General features: G+C 42.1%; 1 protein-coding gene across 1 annotated transcript in view; it reads right to left on the bottom strand.

The window, feature by feature from the left end:
* Positions 1–2,351: 2,351 nt before the first annotated feature.
* SMARCAL1 (SWI/SNF related, matrix associated, actin dependent regulator of chromatin, subfamily a-like 1) overlaps positions 2,352–16,884 on the bottom strand; it is a 35,493-nt gene continuing 20,960 nt past the window's right edge. The window contains exons 9-16 of the mRNA XM_009071333.1: positions 14,445–14,585; positions 9,573–9,791; positions 8,730–8,800; positions 6,481–6,583; positions 5,201–5,383; positions 4,602–4,702; positions 2,946–3,042; positions 2,352–2,558 (exon numbers count right to left, since the gene is read on the bottom strand). Of these exons, the coding sequence (XP_009069581.1) occupies positions 2,352–2,558; positions 2,946–3,042; positions 4,602–4,702; positions 5,201–5,383; positions 6,481–6,583; positions 8,730–8,800; positions 9,573–9,791; positions 14,445–14,585 (1,122 nt within the window). The remainder of the gene's footprint in view (positions 2,559–2,945; positions 3,043–4,601; positions 4,703–5,200; positions 5,384–6,480; positions 6,584–8,729; positions 8,801–9,572; positions 9,792–14,444; positions 14,586–16,884) is intronic.

Genomic DNA, 16,884 nt, shown 5'->3' with positions numbered 1-16,884 from the left:
CTGTTTTGAAGTAGCTGTAGCTTTCCAAAGAGGAAGATAACTACTCCTGTAGGAGACAACAATATGGGTATACAAATAATGCCACCTATCTTTTTTCCAGCCAGTAGACAACAACATTTCTCACTCCTTACTCAGAGCAATCCACTTTGCCAGTAGAAAGATCACTTGTCCTAGAGGCAGATTAAATACTCTCTCTGTGTTCAAGCAGACAGGCATTTTAAAATGTCAAAAAGTGTGTCTTTATCTCCTGGCCAGCTGCTGTAGCAAGAGCAATGATGTTTAGCTCTCAGTCTCAAACCCAGAGACAAAGCATTTCCTCCAGTTGCCCAGTCACATAACCCTCACTCCTCCTCACAGACCAAAGCACCTTCTGCAGCCATGAATGAAAAGCAAGTCTCCACCCAGCACAATTGCATACGCAGCCTGTGGGGCATTTCCATGACGACACTAGCTGAAAATGGAATAATCAAACTCTTCAATACAGGAAAAAATATCCCTTATTACCAGGTTGATCTTGCAGCACAAACATTTTTCTGCTCCACTGTGGAAAAGAGATTTTTTTGGTCAGTGTCTGGTATCTACACAGAGCCAAACATGCCACCTGCACAGCACGTTAGGTCCTGGCCTCCAGAAGCTAAATGTAATCCTTCAGTTTGCTTTTCCCCCACCCTTCTCTGTAAAACATAGCTAACTGGTACCTCTGTGAAATTATACCTTCTCCTGTACTCCCTGGTCACGTTGGCTTAACACTATTCCGTTTCCAAGTACCTTCTAGCAGTAAGACTGGAAGCATGAAAGACATTAATTTGGGGTCATGCTACACTGCAGTGACAGTAAAACACAAAAAAAATACAGTAAAGACAACCATGCAGAGATGCCTGAAAAGACCAGATGTGATAAACAGAGCTATTTGCCTCTACATCAAGCCCACATCAAAAGTAGCCTCTAGAGTTTTTGCAGAGGCATCACTGCTGTGAAGTGGAATCAGGCCATGCCCAAGGGACAGCAACTGTGTCACAAGCTCCTGAAGGGAACCAAAGAGTGTGTTTGCTCAGGCTGCACTGAGGCTGGGAGGTCAGGTATCCCAGTTCACAGGGCCAAGAGCATGATACAGACTATCACAAATCAAAAACAGGCATTTTAATCACTGCATCAAGCAACAGTGATGCTTTTGGCATTCTTTGTGTAAGCTGCACAGAGCTGTAATTAGAGCAAACAACAGGTCCGAGGGTAGCAGCCTAAACATCTTATGGAAGTAGTTGTTGATTCACCTGTAAGCAAAGTATCATGGGATTTTCCCATTTGAAAGCTGATGCATTTTAGAAAGCACAAAAAGACTTATCTTTCAGCCATTGCAAATATTATTTTTTTACAATGCTAGTACTTCCACTGCATCCCATATTTCTCAAGCTTAAAGTCCAAATGGGAGATGTAATTCTAAAACAGAAAAAAGTACCAAGCTTGGGAACCATGACTTAAAGGAACTTTTTATTTAAACAGTTCAGTCCAGAATCAATTCTTACAGAACAAGAGCAAAACTCTGCACATGTTCCCCTCTCCTCACTCACCTGTGGAAATCAGTCTTGAAGAAAACACACACACATCCCCCAATCCCTGAGAGGCCAGGCTTAATCCCTGGCAGCACAAGCTTCACCATCCATTGACACAAGAAGCACATGCCACGGAGCAGGTCCTGACTCAGCATGAGGTCAGAGATGAGTGTGCTCAGGCAGAAATGTGCCTAACAAGCAATGCACACCTCCTGGCACACAGTCATACTACTTAGTTTCAAGACACTGAGTGCTCTTTTCCCTCCTCTTCCCCACCTCCACAAAGCATCAAGACCTGTCTGGATCTTTTTCCTCATGGCCAAACTGAATACCAGAGAGCCACTTTGTGAGTTAGTCAATAAGAGCCAAATTTGCCAGTGAACTTACTCCTATTAATGCAAACTAGAACTCTGGGAGATTGTTAAAACCACTCTGCAGCTGCTGAGGAGTTGGTTTTCACAACAGTTCTGCCCTGTGGACAGACAAGGTGAAGTCTGACAAGATATTATCTGCTTTTTAAACACAACAACTGTGGACGCTGACATGCTGAAACAAAGCAGCTACTTGCCCATGGTCATTCAGTCATCAGCAAAACCAGGACTGCAAAACATGTAGGCTGCCAGGTGTGCACTGCACATCTGTCAGACTGCCTTCTCATCCTTTGAGATGAAACATGCTAGAGATAGAGAAAACTTTAAACTCTTTTATTTTTGAAAGTTCAAAAAATAACACTTGATTGCTTTTGGGTTTTATTTTGTAAAAAAGAAAATCTCTTAGCTGCTGTCTCCTTTGTTGCCACCATCACACTTTAAAAAACTCCTCAATACGCCGCTTTTTTTTGGGAGTCACTGAACATGTCTCTGCTTCTCTATCTTGCAAGGCACTGCCAGAGTCAAACTCACAGCCAGCATCAGCTGCCTCCAAAAGCAAAGTATCATCAGTATCATCTCTGCTCTCAGAGAAGGTCCTCTGGAAAAGGTCATAGATGGTCTTCTGCTTTGGATCTGGCTGAGAAAAAAACAGACAGAGTCTGCACACACACTCATATAAAACATAGAACAATCAGAGGACACTCCCCCTGAGAAAGTGCACGTGTGCACAGACCATACCATTATATATATATGTGTGTGTGTGTGTATGTATCATACATACATATATACTCAAAGGCATATATATGCCACAGAGGCTAACATGTCTCCTGGTAAGGAGCAGGTTTGGAACCTCTTTGTGGGGACTCCAAGTCAAGGCATGGATCCTGGAAGGAGCTGGAGAATCTGGTCCATGGCATTAAAGGCAGAACAGGTGTAAAAGGTCACCCTGTCAATCTAGATGGACACAAGCCAAAGCCCATTCAGCTTCTCCCAGAGACCACCAATATTCTTTCAGGTCAATTACCTTAGGATAGTAATTAGTGGACTCAGCTGTTTCAGAGAAATTGGTTTCTGAAAGACCAGCTTCCCCCAGCACTTTGATTTTCTCTTGAATTATTGGCCTAGGAGAGATAAACAGATATTACTGAAAGGAAAAAAGTATCAAGGACACTCTTATCATTTACTATGTGTAGATGAAAAAAAGCTGTAACAGGGTACAAAGATGGCTTTTCTACCGAAGCCTATTAGTTCCTTAGCATGTCCTGCTCTTGTTTATGATGACTGTATACTGTCTTGGGATATCAATCAATCAATCAATCCAATTTAAACAAGTATCAATCAATTTAAATAAGTAACAAGAAGAGGATTTCAGGCTATAAATATGTGGAGAACACACATATGCAATAGGAAAACTAGTTGACTGAGGCAACACCAATGGTATGAAGTCAGAACAAGAAGATGCAGCTAAAGGGAGTCCCCATAGCCTTTGTGTTCAGTCTGCAAGGCAAGCAATGGTAATCCTCAACAACAGACACATCAGCATTTCAAGGACAACTCGCAATGTACAGGAGGAGGAAGAATCCATCACTGGCCCAAGAGGCTGAGAGGTCCTGACCACACCTGCAGACTGGACACTTTGAAAGACGCAAAGGCCACAGCACAATTAAGGCATTTACCAAACAGCCTTGTCATCCTGTTCTTTTTCTTGTCTTCAAAAAGGATGCCACTGTCCTTTTGAGAGCCCTATGTCCTTCCCATTAGGCATTAATGACTGCACAGACAGCATTTCACAAATAAAGGCAGAATTACTGTCATTAACTTTCCATGAAATGTGGGCGATGCATCAGTTTCCAGATCCCTGCATTGTAGCGTTACAATTATTTACCATCAAGATATTCTGGGAACTGCACAAGTTCACTTAGTTCGCTCATTCCTTGAAGCAAGGTAATAAAGATGTAATTTTGGACTTAAAAGAACCAGCTGGTGGATAATTTCTTCTCATCATTTGCAGGTCAGTTCCCTTGCAGCACTGAAGATTCCTCAGATCCTCCCTGCCCTCAAATACCAGATTGACCGACCATAAGGACTAGTGTCCTCTGATAACTCTCACTGTAGCCAAAAGGGCTCATATCACAACCATCCAGAGATGGGTCAGTAGCACTTTTTTTAATCCATCTGAAGGGCTTACTGAAGAGTGAGTGGAAAGTAAGAGTGCAGTCATCCTCTACAGCACCCTGTCCAAGCACTCAGCAGCCAGACTGTTCTTCAGATCTGATCTACAGTACACTGAACCATGTCCAGTGTCTGCTGACTTTGCTTGAAAGCACTCAGCACTTCACACTACTACAGCTTAGGAATTTCTGGGCTGTTATCTAAGGTAATTCCTTCTCCTTATACAGAGGCTGTGAAAGTTTTCCATGTATCAATTCTCCCAGAATTTCTTTTAAGAGCCCTTTCTTTGTCAGGTAACTACTTTTATTCTTCCTGCCTGTCAGCCACTTAGTCACGTCCACTGCAGCCAGGCCATGTCACCAGTTTGCAGCAGCCCTGACTGGCACTTATTGCTCCTCCTCTCACAGGCTGTAGAAATCAGCACTAACATTTAGTACCTCACGTGACATATGTGACAAACAGTGAAAACAGTTGGCAGGAGAAACAAAGTGTCTTTCTCACTTCTTACCATAAGTAGTCATCTGCTGTGCCTTTAGCCACCAGGTAGTGAACATTAACAGAGCTGGTCTGTCCGATCCGATGTGCTCGATCTTCCGCTTGGATCAAAACCTTAACATAAAAGTTAACAAATAAAAAGTGAGAACTGCAAATAGAAATAGCGTAAGCACCAGAGAACAAGGAGATCTCATTTCTTGTGCTTAGCAACTCTTTCTTGTATGGATCTTGTTAACAGCTGTATCCTCAAGTGGTGACTAAGCCAAGAAGTAATCTGGTCCACCAGGTTCCCAAAAGGCACTGAGCATTTTTCAAATGCAGAGGGTCAGCACTGATGATGGATCCTTTCAGGCCTTGGCTGGGTGAGCTGTTAAGAGCTCTGTCAAATTAAGAAACAGGAATGTGTTTCCCTTTCAGGCCACCCTTACCAGTCAAACTGTAACCAGTATCCCTGGTTCAAGGCAAGGCACCTGGGGTTGCAGAGACAGTAGACATCAGACAAGGAGAAAGAAAAACCTAGAGGAAGTCCTCTGCCCTTTACATCTCCTCCTAAGCAGCAATGTTCCTGTTCTCCAGGGAGCATCAAACCCCTGTTCCCTCCAGGACACTTACCCCCGGATTCCAGAAGAGCTCTGCAAACACCACCAGGTCTGCAGCAGACAATGTCAGGCCCATGTTTGCAGCAGTGAGGGACAGGACAGCCACAACCTGCTTCTCTGAGAACTGGAAGCTGTGGCACAGAGACTGCCGCTCGGCTGAAGGTGTGGAGCCGTCGATGCGAATGTACTCAACGTGCTGTGAAAACGCACAAGATGCTGTTTAGAAACCTTGTGCCACCTTTCCCACACCCTCCCTTCCATGTTTTAGTGGATTCCGTTTGCCTTCCCCATGGCAGAACCAGAAAAGTAAAGAGGCAACAGTTGTATTTTTAAGACCTTTCCTCATCTTTTGGGCAGAGGCACTGCGGCTCAGGATACAACGTACCTCCCCCCTCTGTCCACAGTGTGTGACTTGCTCTTATGCCCACTGCTCTCCCACCAGTCCTGTGCAACAGGACGGACAGCAATGAACTGGCAACTCATGTACAGTAGAAAGGCAACTGGCTTAATGCAAAGCTGATGTTACAGCTGGTACAACCTCCCCAACCTCCTTAAGTGCTTCCCTGTTTGCAATGGGAAGAGACCCAAACACATCTCAGTCCCTCTGTGGTAGGCTAGGGAGAGACATGTCAAACCTGTGTGATGCAGGGCCATAACTCTTCAGTGTCCAACCTCCTTGGTCTACTGGAGGATGCTGCCACAGAGCGAAAGTCACCAGTGGCACTGAGGTTTATAGTATGTAATATTAACTTAAACCATTCTTCACACAGCCCCAGCATGACCCAGAACTGTTTAGGAGCAGCCATGGAAGTCTCACATGAAAAATTAATCAAACAGTTTTGAAGTCAGAGAGATGACTGGCAGGTCTGTCAAATCTCCCAACAGTATTCCAGTTCAAAAACGTAAGGAGCACCACGGAGGTACAGGCAGGCAGCCACAGTAGGCTTAGGTTGTTGCATTCTCCCTCTGAGGAAAGTCTGGAGGGCAAAGCAGGGATGGCCACACAGGGTGACAGTCCTCCAAGAATTCACAAGCTCCAGGGCAGATGACAGAGATTAAAGAACATTAAACACAAGAAAAGCCATTCAGCTAATACAAAGTGCATCCTGTGAGGCATTCACCCTGACAGCTCAGCTCCTCTGGTGAAGGGCACATTCAGAAGCACAGCAAGCAGAAACTATCTGTGTCACTAACTTTCATAAAGTATCTGACCAGCCATAACTCCGGGGAGCTCTTAAACAGCTTTGAAGCTGGAACAGTGATAAAGTTAAGACAACTCAGTCAGTCACTTACTTTCTTCTCCAGCTCTGCAGCTATTGCATCCAGCATTATCTTGTGATGAGCAAACACCAGGAATTTATTATTCCCACTTTCCAGTAACTCCAAGATGTATTCTCTACACGAAAAAGGAAAATTATGTGCTGAGAGAATACAGACTTTGCTCACAACAAATTTTGAACGTACTGCTCATCTATACACACACACGCTAGGAAAGAGGCTAGTATAAAAAACTGCAGTAAAGTGCAAGTAGCAAGTCAAGTCTCCTATAGATCAAAAAAAACCTTGCAAGAAAATTCACTCAGTTTTTTCTTTGCCACAGCTGGAGAGCTGTCTACATTTATACCTGGGTATCAACAAGAATCAATTTATTATATCCTACTTGAAACATGACATCCCAGACAAATCAGCTGATGGTCATCTATAGTTAATGACCATCTCACTCACTCATCTGTATTTTTCACTTTTGCACAATCAGAATACACTATAATAATCTGTATACAGTTATACTTCCTGTGTCTACTTAGAATTGTCTCTGTTTTAGAAAAAGAGATCTTAAATACACGGATTAAAATATCCTAGAAGTAACTTTTCTTGCAAGGGTTCACATCGGCAATTTACTCCAGCTGAACAATCCAAATACATCAGCTATTTCTAGGAGTTATCCATATGCACACAGGCTAATGACCAATGAAAGGCAACAAGACTCCTTTTAATTCCACTTAAAGAGTGTTAACTAAATGAAAGCATCTGACTTTTACCATGGACTAACAGCAGAGCTACAGAACCCATTTCTACATAGTAACTTGTGTTACAGTCGGGTCAACTGGAGCCTCATGAACTACTATAAGCCTATTACAGATGATACAAATACTTTTTCTTTGGAATAGCAAAGTTTCTGCAAAGATCAGGAATACCAAGTTCTTTACCAAATACAACACAACCTAGATCAGCACCAGCTGTCAGAGAACACTAAGCAAGATTTCCAGAACTGTACGAAGATGTATCAGTGCTTTCCAGACAGCTCCCAGGACTCATGATGTTCATACCTCAATTGCATGACAGTATCATTTAACAAAGAAATCTGAGAGAGAAGTGGAACTGCTGGATTTTAAAACAAATACCAAAGAAATATTCAGTGTAGGAAGCAGATGCCAACCAACACATCACAATTATTTTATATCTCGTTCCCATATTCCATTTCACAAATGGTAAGTCATTTCAATGGAAGTAATGGAAGACTTGCCATCAAGGGTAAGACATGGGAAGTGCTGATGATCATAGGACAGTACCACTAGCTAGATGGTACTGTACCTTAGCAGCTTATAGTGAGTGATATTGTAAATGCTACTAAACCCCAGGAAAAAAAATGGACTAGTTCCTACCAGAGGATCAAGTAAACAGCACTTCATGGTTGCAATCAAAATCAAAAGGAAATCTTCTAAGTGTTCACTAACATAAAAGGAAGAAACTCTTCTACAGAAATGAGCACTGGGACTCTGAAGTGCAGTTCTGTGCCAAGCAGGCAAAATTTGCAGCAAGGTCTGAGAGTGTGAAATCACACAGTGCACATCAACTGGTCCTTACATTCAGAAAGCTGCAGAAAGTAAACCATTTTCATGTTATTAGCATACTACTTATTAGAAAGTTATGCTGTATGACCTAAAGCAACTCCTTTGCTGTCCCAGCAGAAAGGCTAAGGATAAAAGGGCACAGAAACTCACAGAAGGAAATTATTCCTAGGGAGGAGAGAGTTAAAAGCACACCTGTGGTACAAAACCTTTGCTACTGAGGTCCCATGTGAGCCCTGTGGAAGAACCAAGAACTTCAGAAGGGGCTGTGAGATTCTTTGAGCACACTACAACTAAAGCCCATCTCACAAGCTTTTTGGTTCAGGGTTCCTGTTGCAGCAGAACTGCAGCATTTGTTTTCTTGAATTCTGTTGATACTTTTTGTTTCATTACTCCCCTACTCCTTAATTGAAATAGGGTCCAGACCATGGAACTTGATCCAAGTCCCAAATACCAAGTAATTATAGATGGTTCAAATTCCATATCTGGAATGAAATCAGAAGACTTACTCAGCCCAGGAACTCTGAGAAAAGAAAATGTTTAGTGCATTGTAATTAAAATCAATTTTTTTCTAGAGTGACTTGAGGCTATGCTTCATGTCCCTGCACTGTTATCTCTAAGGCACTGTTTCCCTGTTCTCGGCAGAAAAACATGTTTTCCTAGGCATGAATGAAGCAATGACACAGAGCTTACACGACTGAGCGGATTTTAGCTTCTGCCGTTCTGTTGTAGAAGACAAGAAGAGCTTCCTTCTCCTGTTGTTTCTGTAGAAAGAAAGATAAACAAATTCAAGCCTCAAAAATGTCTTTTCTCCTTCTTGCTTACAGATCTGGGATTTCTGCTGCTGCCAGTAAATACTTTGCTAGGAAAAAGATCAGCCAAAAATGCACAATAGAGGACTGGAGGGAGAAGTCTCCTACTCGCCACTGGGTATGACAGATACTCACACACTCCTGACACCTCCGTTCCTACCTCCTACTCAACTCCTACAAGTTGGATGACAAGTATATCACAAATGCAGTTTTAGTTCAGAAAGCATTTCCCAACTAAAATGGCAAGGAAAAACTTCTTACAAAATTGTATTAGCAACTTAGGAGCCTAGAACATGCATTTGCCACCCATAAAAGGAAAACAAACACGAAAAGCAAAAATACACTCTACATTTTTGGCTACTGCTCTGTTCACGACACAGCTTAAACAAGGCTGTGTCTTTGTAGGCTGAATGAGATAGCAAGGCAACACAGAAGAGTAAGTACAGAGGCACGAGGAATGAAAGACAATTACAAACTACTAACAAGAGAGAAAAAAAGGGAGGAAATAGTATTACACACAAAGGGACAAAGTAGACCACTTAGATCAAAAGCAAAACAAGCTGAGCTGTTTTGATTGTACTGTCTACTCATTTAAAACTGTGCCTTCACACAAGGTGTGGCTCTGACCTTCTTTGGGACTCAGGGTACTGTTTTTTCACTGATGTTTTCAAATAAAGGTACCTGAAATAGCAACGGCTCATCATGAAAATAGTTTCTGACTTACGCTTTCATATCCTTTGGCCATCTTCTTTGCTTCAGCTGCCAAGGCAGCTTTGGTCTTTGCACTAATGCCTTCAGGAGCCACCACAACCATTTTGCGTTGCTTTGCTGGAAGCTGGGAAAGTACATCTGATTTCAGACGTCGGATCATGATGGACTCTTCCAGCAAAATTTTCAGTTCAGTTAAGTTGGATGATCCAGAGTAGTCCCAACCCCATGGCATCTGGGAAAGATCAAGCCAGTTGTCAGTGTCAAACCTGCAGACTAGTCGCTTGTAGGTGATCCAAAAGTAGAATAAATTTCCAGAGAAACTGGAGAAGGCAAGAACTTAATGGTCAGTAGGAAAAGAGATTTGACAAAAATGGCAATAAGGTAGAAATATGCAAACTAATCACCCAATGAGAAAAGGTTACTTACAAACTTCCCTTTTTCCTATCTACAAGTGCTCAGGGAGGTACAGGGAAGAGATCAGTGCAGAAAGGTGGCAGATTTCCCTGTCCCAGCACTGCACCCTGGTATTGGTTGTTGCTCTCCGCTTGCAGCTTTGAGCAGGTCAAAAGAACTCACTGCAGTTCTGTGCATGCACATTTACCTCAGTTTTAAGCACAGAGATACACAATCTTCTCTAACAGTATGAGGACAAACAGCTTTAACCCACATGCCTTCACAGAGTTGTTACACTTGTCTGACATGACCTGACTCTTGGTCCACTTCCTCACATACTCTATTTCTGCCATTACCATGTTTGCCTTAGACTCAAGCAACCCATAAATAAACTGTGGCCCAAAATACATCACTCCAAACATTGTCTCTTCAAAGCGTCATCACTTCAACAGTGGTGAGAACATGCTATGGGACAGAAAGAGGAGGAATCAAACAGCTTAAAGGCAAGTAAGACCTCTGATATCTGGAAGTAAACATTCCTACTTCAGGCTGGGATAAAACAGAACAATCTGCAATTCTATTGCCACATTGTACTGATGTGAACCATTAACTGACTTCAGATTCTGGCACTTATGGCCACCATTAAACTCATTTGACTTAATCTATTCCTACATAATTATAGTGCCATCTGATTAGCTACAGTTGGTTCATTAAAACAGGAAACAATTCAAACCTTAGACACAAAGTCAGTTTGAGTCCTCTAGTATTAAAACTTTAGCTCTGACAACAACACAGTGGTATACAAGCCCACCTGGATCTAAGACAACCCCTCAAAAAGCCAACATGGGTATCACTGCTCTGCTTCTCTGAAACCAGGACTGCAACACAGATACATCCCTCAGGTCTGTGAAAAGCCAGCTCAAGTCTAGCTATATTTATTAGCTTTAGGCACTCTGCTTGAAAGCTGACACTGCTGAGCCACAGTCTGTGCTCCCTTTCTGCATTTCTTCAGGCTCTGTGGGCCCAGCAGAGCAGATGTACAGAACCAAGGAGGACTCACCTGGTGCTGTGCCCAGACTCCTAAGCCCACTGCCCACACTGCTCTGTGCACTCATAGCTAAGTGATAGGGTTCAACACTGATTATGCTGCTGAGCAAGACCTGCTATGGGGCCTGGACACTCCTCAGGCTACCTTGTTCTACTTATGCAGCCCATGTTTTATCACTTTCCACTTCCATAACAAACAAAGAATACATATGCTTTGTGTCCATGTATCCCAATTCGTTTCAGAAGAGTAATATCATCGTAACAGAAAGAACAAGGTGCACAGAAAGCAAATATACTATCTACTGTCATATTAAAAAGCACACACTGGCAGAGTCTCCACACTATATTCAGATTACAAATTACTTTTATGGTGCAATTTGCAAACAAAGAAACATGCTAGTTCTGTGCTGCACCTAGCTAGTGACAAAAAGATGATTATTTTTGGAACTATTAAAACTGGTTTAGCATATCCTATTTTGGAAAAGAAAAGAGAGAAAAAAAGAGGGACATTTGTTTTGCCAAAACACACATCTGGCTTTGATCCATAACATTCCAGAACAAATGGTTCCAACTGTGATTTTCTTACCAAAGTGTTACAGCATCTTACATGAGTCAGTAAACTTATTACAGTGTTAGCAGAAGCTGCCAAACTCTTACAAATTCAGAGCATGTGCTCAGATAGAAATTATTTAATATTTGCTAACATCACCCAGTTTGAAAAATGAATACACAGCATGTATTTTGGCCAACAGACTCGAGATATTTGTAAATAACAGGTGACATTTACTTGCTGCATTTTTGAGAGTACAGATGCTGGAAGGTTGAATTACAAAATTATCAACTTTTATTTTATATCTTTTCTAATCAGATCTGCCACATATTTGCAATCTCCTGTCATAAAATCTATAATCTTGAAACAGAAACTAGTCAGGCTTTAGTTTTAAATTGGATGGTTCAGGTTTGTCAATTTTTCTTTAATCTTATAATGCAATCAGATTTATTATCAATACGAAAACACTTTTACATAGCACCTTTCATCCTGACAGATCTTCAAACACCTGGCAAAACCTCTCTGGTTCTGTGCAATTCCATCCCCACTCATAATGCTGCTGCTGCTTTCAGGACAGAAAGAAGAACCTACTTAAGTAATGACAGCAGAGTACCTCAACAGTTCTTCACAGAGGATGTAACTCCTAACAGGTTAGAGCTGCAAAAAGGAACACGAGGGACACTCTACAGTCATGAGGGAACAACTACAATCATCAAAGCACCTCTTAAATTTATTCATTGCTGAATGGATCTATGGCAACCCAATATTCAGCAGTCCCATTTTTTCCTCTAATACTATCCATATGTCTTCATTTCCAGCAGCCCCACTTCTCCAAATAACCAAATTCTTTATAGGTTCACTCTATAAATTACTAACATTAACTGCAGCAAACTGTCCCAAGCAAGCACTGAGAAGACCAGCAAGGTTCAACTGTCAAGCAGAGACAGGTCAAACAGAGAAACAAAATTGGACCAGAAGCCCTACAGAGGTTTTGCAGGGAAGCTGATACAGATTGTGACCTCCATGCTGAGCTTCACTGCAGGTTGAAAAGTCATTTACACTGACTACACTGTTACAACCTGGATCGTGTAAAACAATTTTATTTCTTTTCTCCAATTCAACATCTTACCTGAGGTCCACATGCCTCAATTAACACAACAGCTAGTTGTGCAGAACTTCAGCGTTAAAGGGTTTATGAAACTCCAAACTGATTTCGACTCACATGCTGCAATTTGGCTTCCCTTTTTACTGCAGAAAAACCACCAAGATTAAACTGTATCTCTTCATTTCCCTCTAGGAAGCATTCCGAAAACTACTCAGGCAAGAATCTTTCAGCAAAGATAAGGTAGCTCAGCAGAAGACGTGGCCCTCTCCCTCCATATGATACCTACTATGGATGAAGCAAGAGAAAGTCTACCCTCTGCCAGGAAAGCAGCGCTCTGCTAACATGAATACTATCATCTTCCAGAACTCAAGCTCTGTATCTGCATGCTAAAGGCCTCACCTCTAATCAATGGCATCAGCATGAGTACCAAAGCCAATGAATTGCTCCTCTAGCTTGCACATTTGGGCAATACATAGAACAGCACTGCACTGGCTATGAAAGCAAAAGTGGGCATTCAGATCCAGGAAAAAGGAGACTGAGGAATTTTATGTGAGACTGGAATAAGAATCTTCTTGCTGGAAGCTTTGTATATGTTAGCTACCCAAACAGAAAAGAAAACAAATACAAAAGCCCTACAAATAGCTGTAACTATTTTATGGTGCACATTGATGATGTTCAGCTCTTCAGTAAATATTTTTGAACACTGAAACAGTCATTTGGTGTTTCCAAACACTCCGCTGAAAGTTATTTCCTAGTCTTACAGAAAAAAGGCACACAAAGTGACATGGATTACGCGAGAACAGAGTGCGCAGGTTTATGTGCTACAGGTCCAAGCTCACACTGCCAAACCATTCTGTGCCATGTACTAACTGCTACATGCTTTTCTTGGAAGAACTGAAGGGCAAGACAGATTAAAGAGCTCTTGCTCCAAATCAGAACTCAGAGGGGCTTTGGTTTCCCCTTTTGTGTTTGTGCAACCAGCACAGAAGATCCTATAGCCTCCTTGTACAATAAGCAGCAGCACAAGCTCTTCTATTAGCAGTGTATTTCCAACACACACAGCAGCCCTAGAGATGGCAAATCAAGCAGAGCTGAGTTGCCCATACATTGGGAGCAAGGCAGACACTTGCCATCATGGATGCAAATCCTGGCTTCCTGCAAGGCCAAGATCTTGCAGTGGCTGGACTCAATGACTCTGGTGAAACTACTGCTGAGCAGCTGGCAGAGAAGTTATTTTCAAGATACACTGAGGATCACATCCATTTTCTGAATTAGGGGGTGGAATACGAAGATGGACTTAAGTCTTCATTTTTTACTTACCTGTAGGTATGAAATCCAAAATCCCAAGCAACAGAGGCCTTTGTAAAACAGCAACTAAAGCAGACTAGGAACTGTTATCTTGTTTGGATGTTGGATTTTTAAAATCAATTAGACCAAACCTGAAGCTACATAAGGGCCCCATAGTTACTCTGCCAATTTAAAACACTCTGGGGACAAGATCTTATCAGAAAAGGCTCCTTTCACCAGTTATGGTCATTTCTGTGCCCCCCCCAGCTTTCTACTTCTGTGGCTTTCAGGGCAGATTTTGACAAGAAGCATTACTGCCTCCATGTCTCCACCCACCACTGCAGCACCTAAAACTTCCCAGTTTAAAAGCTTTCAAAATGTTACTCTACAGCAAGACTTTCTCAAAAAAAAAACAAAAGGAAGAAGAGAAAAAGCCTCCACATTTTGAAAAAAATATAATGCTGTTACAGAGTCCCAGTCTGCCACTCTTCCCACTTAAGTACCTTCCTGGCATCACAGTAGCGCAGCCCAAAGGAGTGGAACTGTGGGAAGAAGGTTGGCTGCACCGCCATGATCTGCGTGTAGAGCTCCGCTGGCCGCGACATGGCCGGGGTTCCCGAGAGCAAGATCACTCTCCTGGCAGCCTGGAAAGCAAAACAGAGCATCATTATCTACAGCTAACAATATAAGTAAAAAGTCATCTCCAGTTCCAAAATAAAATCCCAGACCCACCGTTCAAGCTTCCTAAGTGGAAGAGTATTTCCCCTTCCACAGGTACTTTCAGCCATCACTGCGTGAACACAGTCAAGGACAGTGCTTAAAACTTCTAGGGAGCAAGACAAACCGTACTGTTTCTTATTAATCATCTGCATGCTGTAAGGGGAGGGACATGCATTTTTATTACAGTACTTTCTGAACTGGCACTTGCCTGGCTCAACATTTCATCTGGCATCAGATGTCACATGACACACCCTCTCAGATGCATCCCCACCTCCAAAATAAATTCTCTCAGAACAAACCTGCCACAGCAAGCCATAAGCAGACTCTCTTTGTCACAAAAGCAGAAGAAGTACAAAGCAGGATTTTTTTCTTACTTATTTGTTCATTTTTTTCAATTCTACTAGCAAGGAGATAAAGATGAAGCTGCCTGAAGCAGGACCAGAAGATGATCTGACAACCATGGTAAGCCTAGACAGAGCTGGCTGGATGCTAGAACATGAGTTAATAAATACAAGTCATGTAAGAAGATTGTAAAACGTGTTCTAGAGGAGACAGGAAGAGGGTGGGAAACCTGTGCTTAAAGCAGGTGCTCCCAAAAAGTGGGGAAAAAAAAATACAACAGGTATGAAAGTCTCCAAGATGCACTTCTACCTTCATACCTCCACTACTACTTAATTCCATTATTAGATGAGAGCTATGAATTTCTACTGCTGTAAATTCACACATAGTAGTTAAATTACACATGCCTTGTAATTTCCTGCATGGTTTAATGCAGGTTCATTAAAATAACAAAGAGATTCTTGAGTGACATCTGTACCAACAGCTCATTCACATTTAAATGAAAAAGAAGATGAAATTCTTTTATCGTTTCACTGAGATCAACAAGTTCCCCAGATCTATTCAGCTGATTCCTCCACTCACCAACCACACAGATCAGCCACCGGAAATTAATTTCAAGACTCAGCTATTTATATATAGGTGATCAAGGTGGGACTTACCTTCTCCAGTCATCCCCACTAAAGAGATCAGAAGGAAATGTGATCACCACTGGAATCAGACAATTCCCACAAACATTTAAAAAAGCAGGGTATTTATTGAACTAAGCACGAGGAGAGGTCAAACCTTTGGACATGTCGGAAGGTGAGTGCTAGTTTGCACAAGGCAGAGGTGCCTATGCTACTCAAACAGAAACGAGTCAGAGACCACAGATATTAGATCCCATGAGGAAACAAAGTGATCGAGCAGAAATTAGGTCAGTTTTTAAAATTAAGGTAACACTGGAGGACAACTGAGCGGAACCTAGACAATATCTGATGCCTTTCAGAAGCCTTTGAGGAGTAAACTGACACCACCCTGAGAAATCTGCTGAAACAAGCCCAGTCCCACAAGTGCAAGAAACCTCCAAATTAAACTTGTTGCCCCTGGACCGATGGAAGGCCACTCCCAGAAAAAAAGAAAACACAAAGGTCATGTCATTACAGACCTCTCATTTAAAGTAACTCTGAATCAAGCTAAAGCAAGGAAAGCACACCCAAAAAGACCAGGGACATAATAGATGCAACATAAATCCAACTGTGTTGAAAGGTTTTATGCTCAAGGCTCTTCCTCTTAGAGGGTGTTCCCCAGGAGCTACATGAGATGAGGCTGGAACACTAATTCCTCAGTAGTCAAAACAATTAGTCAGGCTCTTCTCCGATCCCTAAATAGGTGTCAAAAGAGAAAATTATGAAGTTACACGTTATTTGAATTCTAAGCTTGTGCGGCTGCTGCTTTGCTATGCAAAACCTATTTCTGAACAGACAAGGTGTCTAACCACTGCAACTCTCACCAAGGGCTTTGACACATCTTCTAATTAACCATGCTAAACAAACTGAAAAGTAAAAAACCCAACAATAACGAAACCCCCCAAGATGAACAAAAAAGCCAAAAGACACTAAGTCTACAAAAGCCTTGAGCGACTTGAGAAATTAATTCCAGAAAACTGTGTGGAACATAGGTGGTCTCACTCATTATCCCAAAGGTCCCTTACAGTTTTAAAACTCATGACAGATGGAGCTCAAGAAAGAACAGAAGAAAAAAAAATCCTAGGAAGACAAATTTCCAAGTGTTGAAGGCTTACTTAAATTCTGGATGAAAGAAATGGCTCTGATTCCCATTTCTTTTTCTAGTGGCAACTCATTTTGAATAGATGCCAATAAAGATTTGCTCCTGCAGAGAAGCCTC

The sequence above is a fragment of the Acanthisitta chloris genome, unplaced genomic scaffold, assembly GCF_000695815.1.
Source record: "Acanthisitta chloris isolate BGI_N310 unplaced genomic scaffold, ASM69581v1 scaffold14543, whole genome shotgun sequence".
NCBI lineage: Eukaryota > Metazoa > Chordata > Aves > Passeriformes > Acanthisittidae > Acanthisitta > Acanthisitta chloris.
The sequence above is the reverse complement of the archived record's forward strand: the minus strand, read 5'-3'. Positions and strand labels throughout refer to the sequence as shown.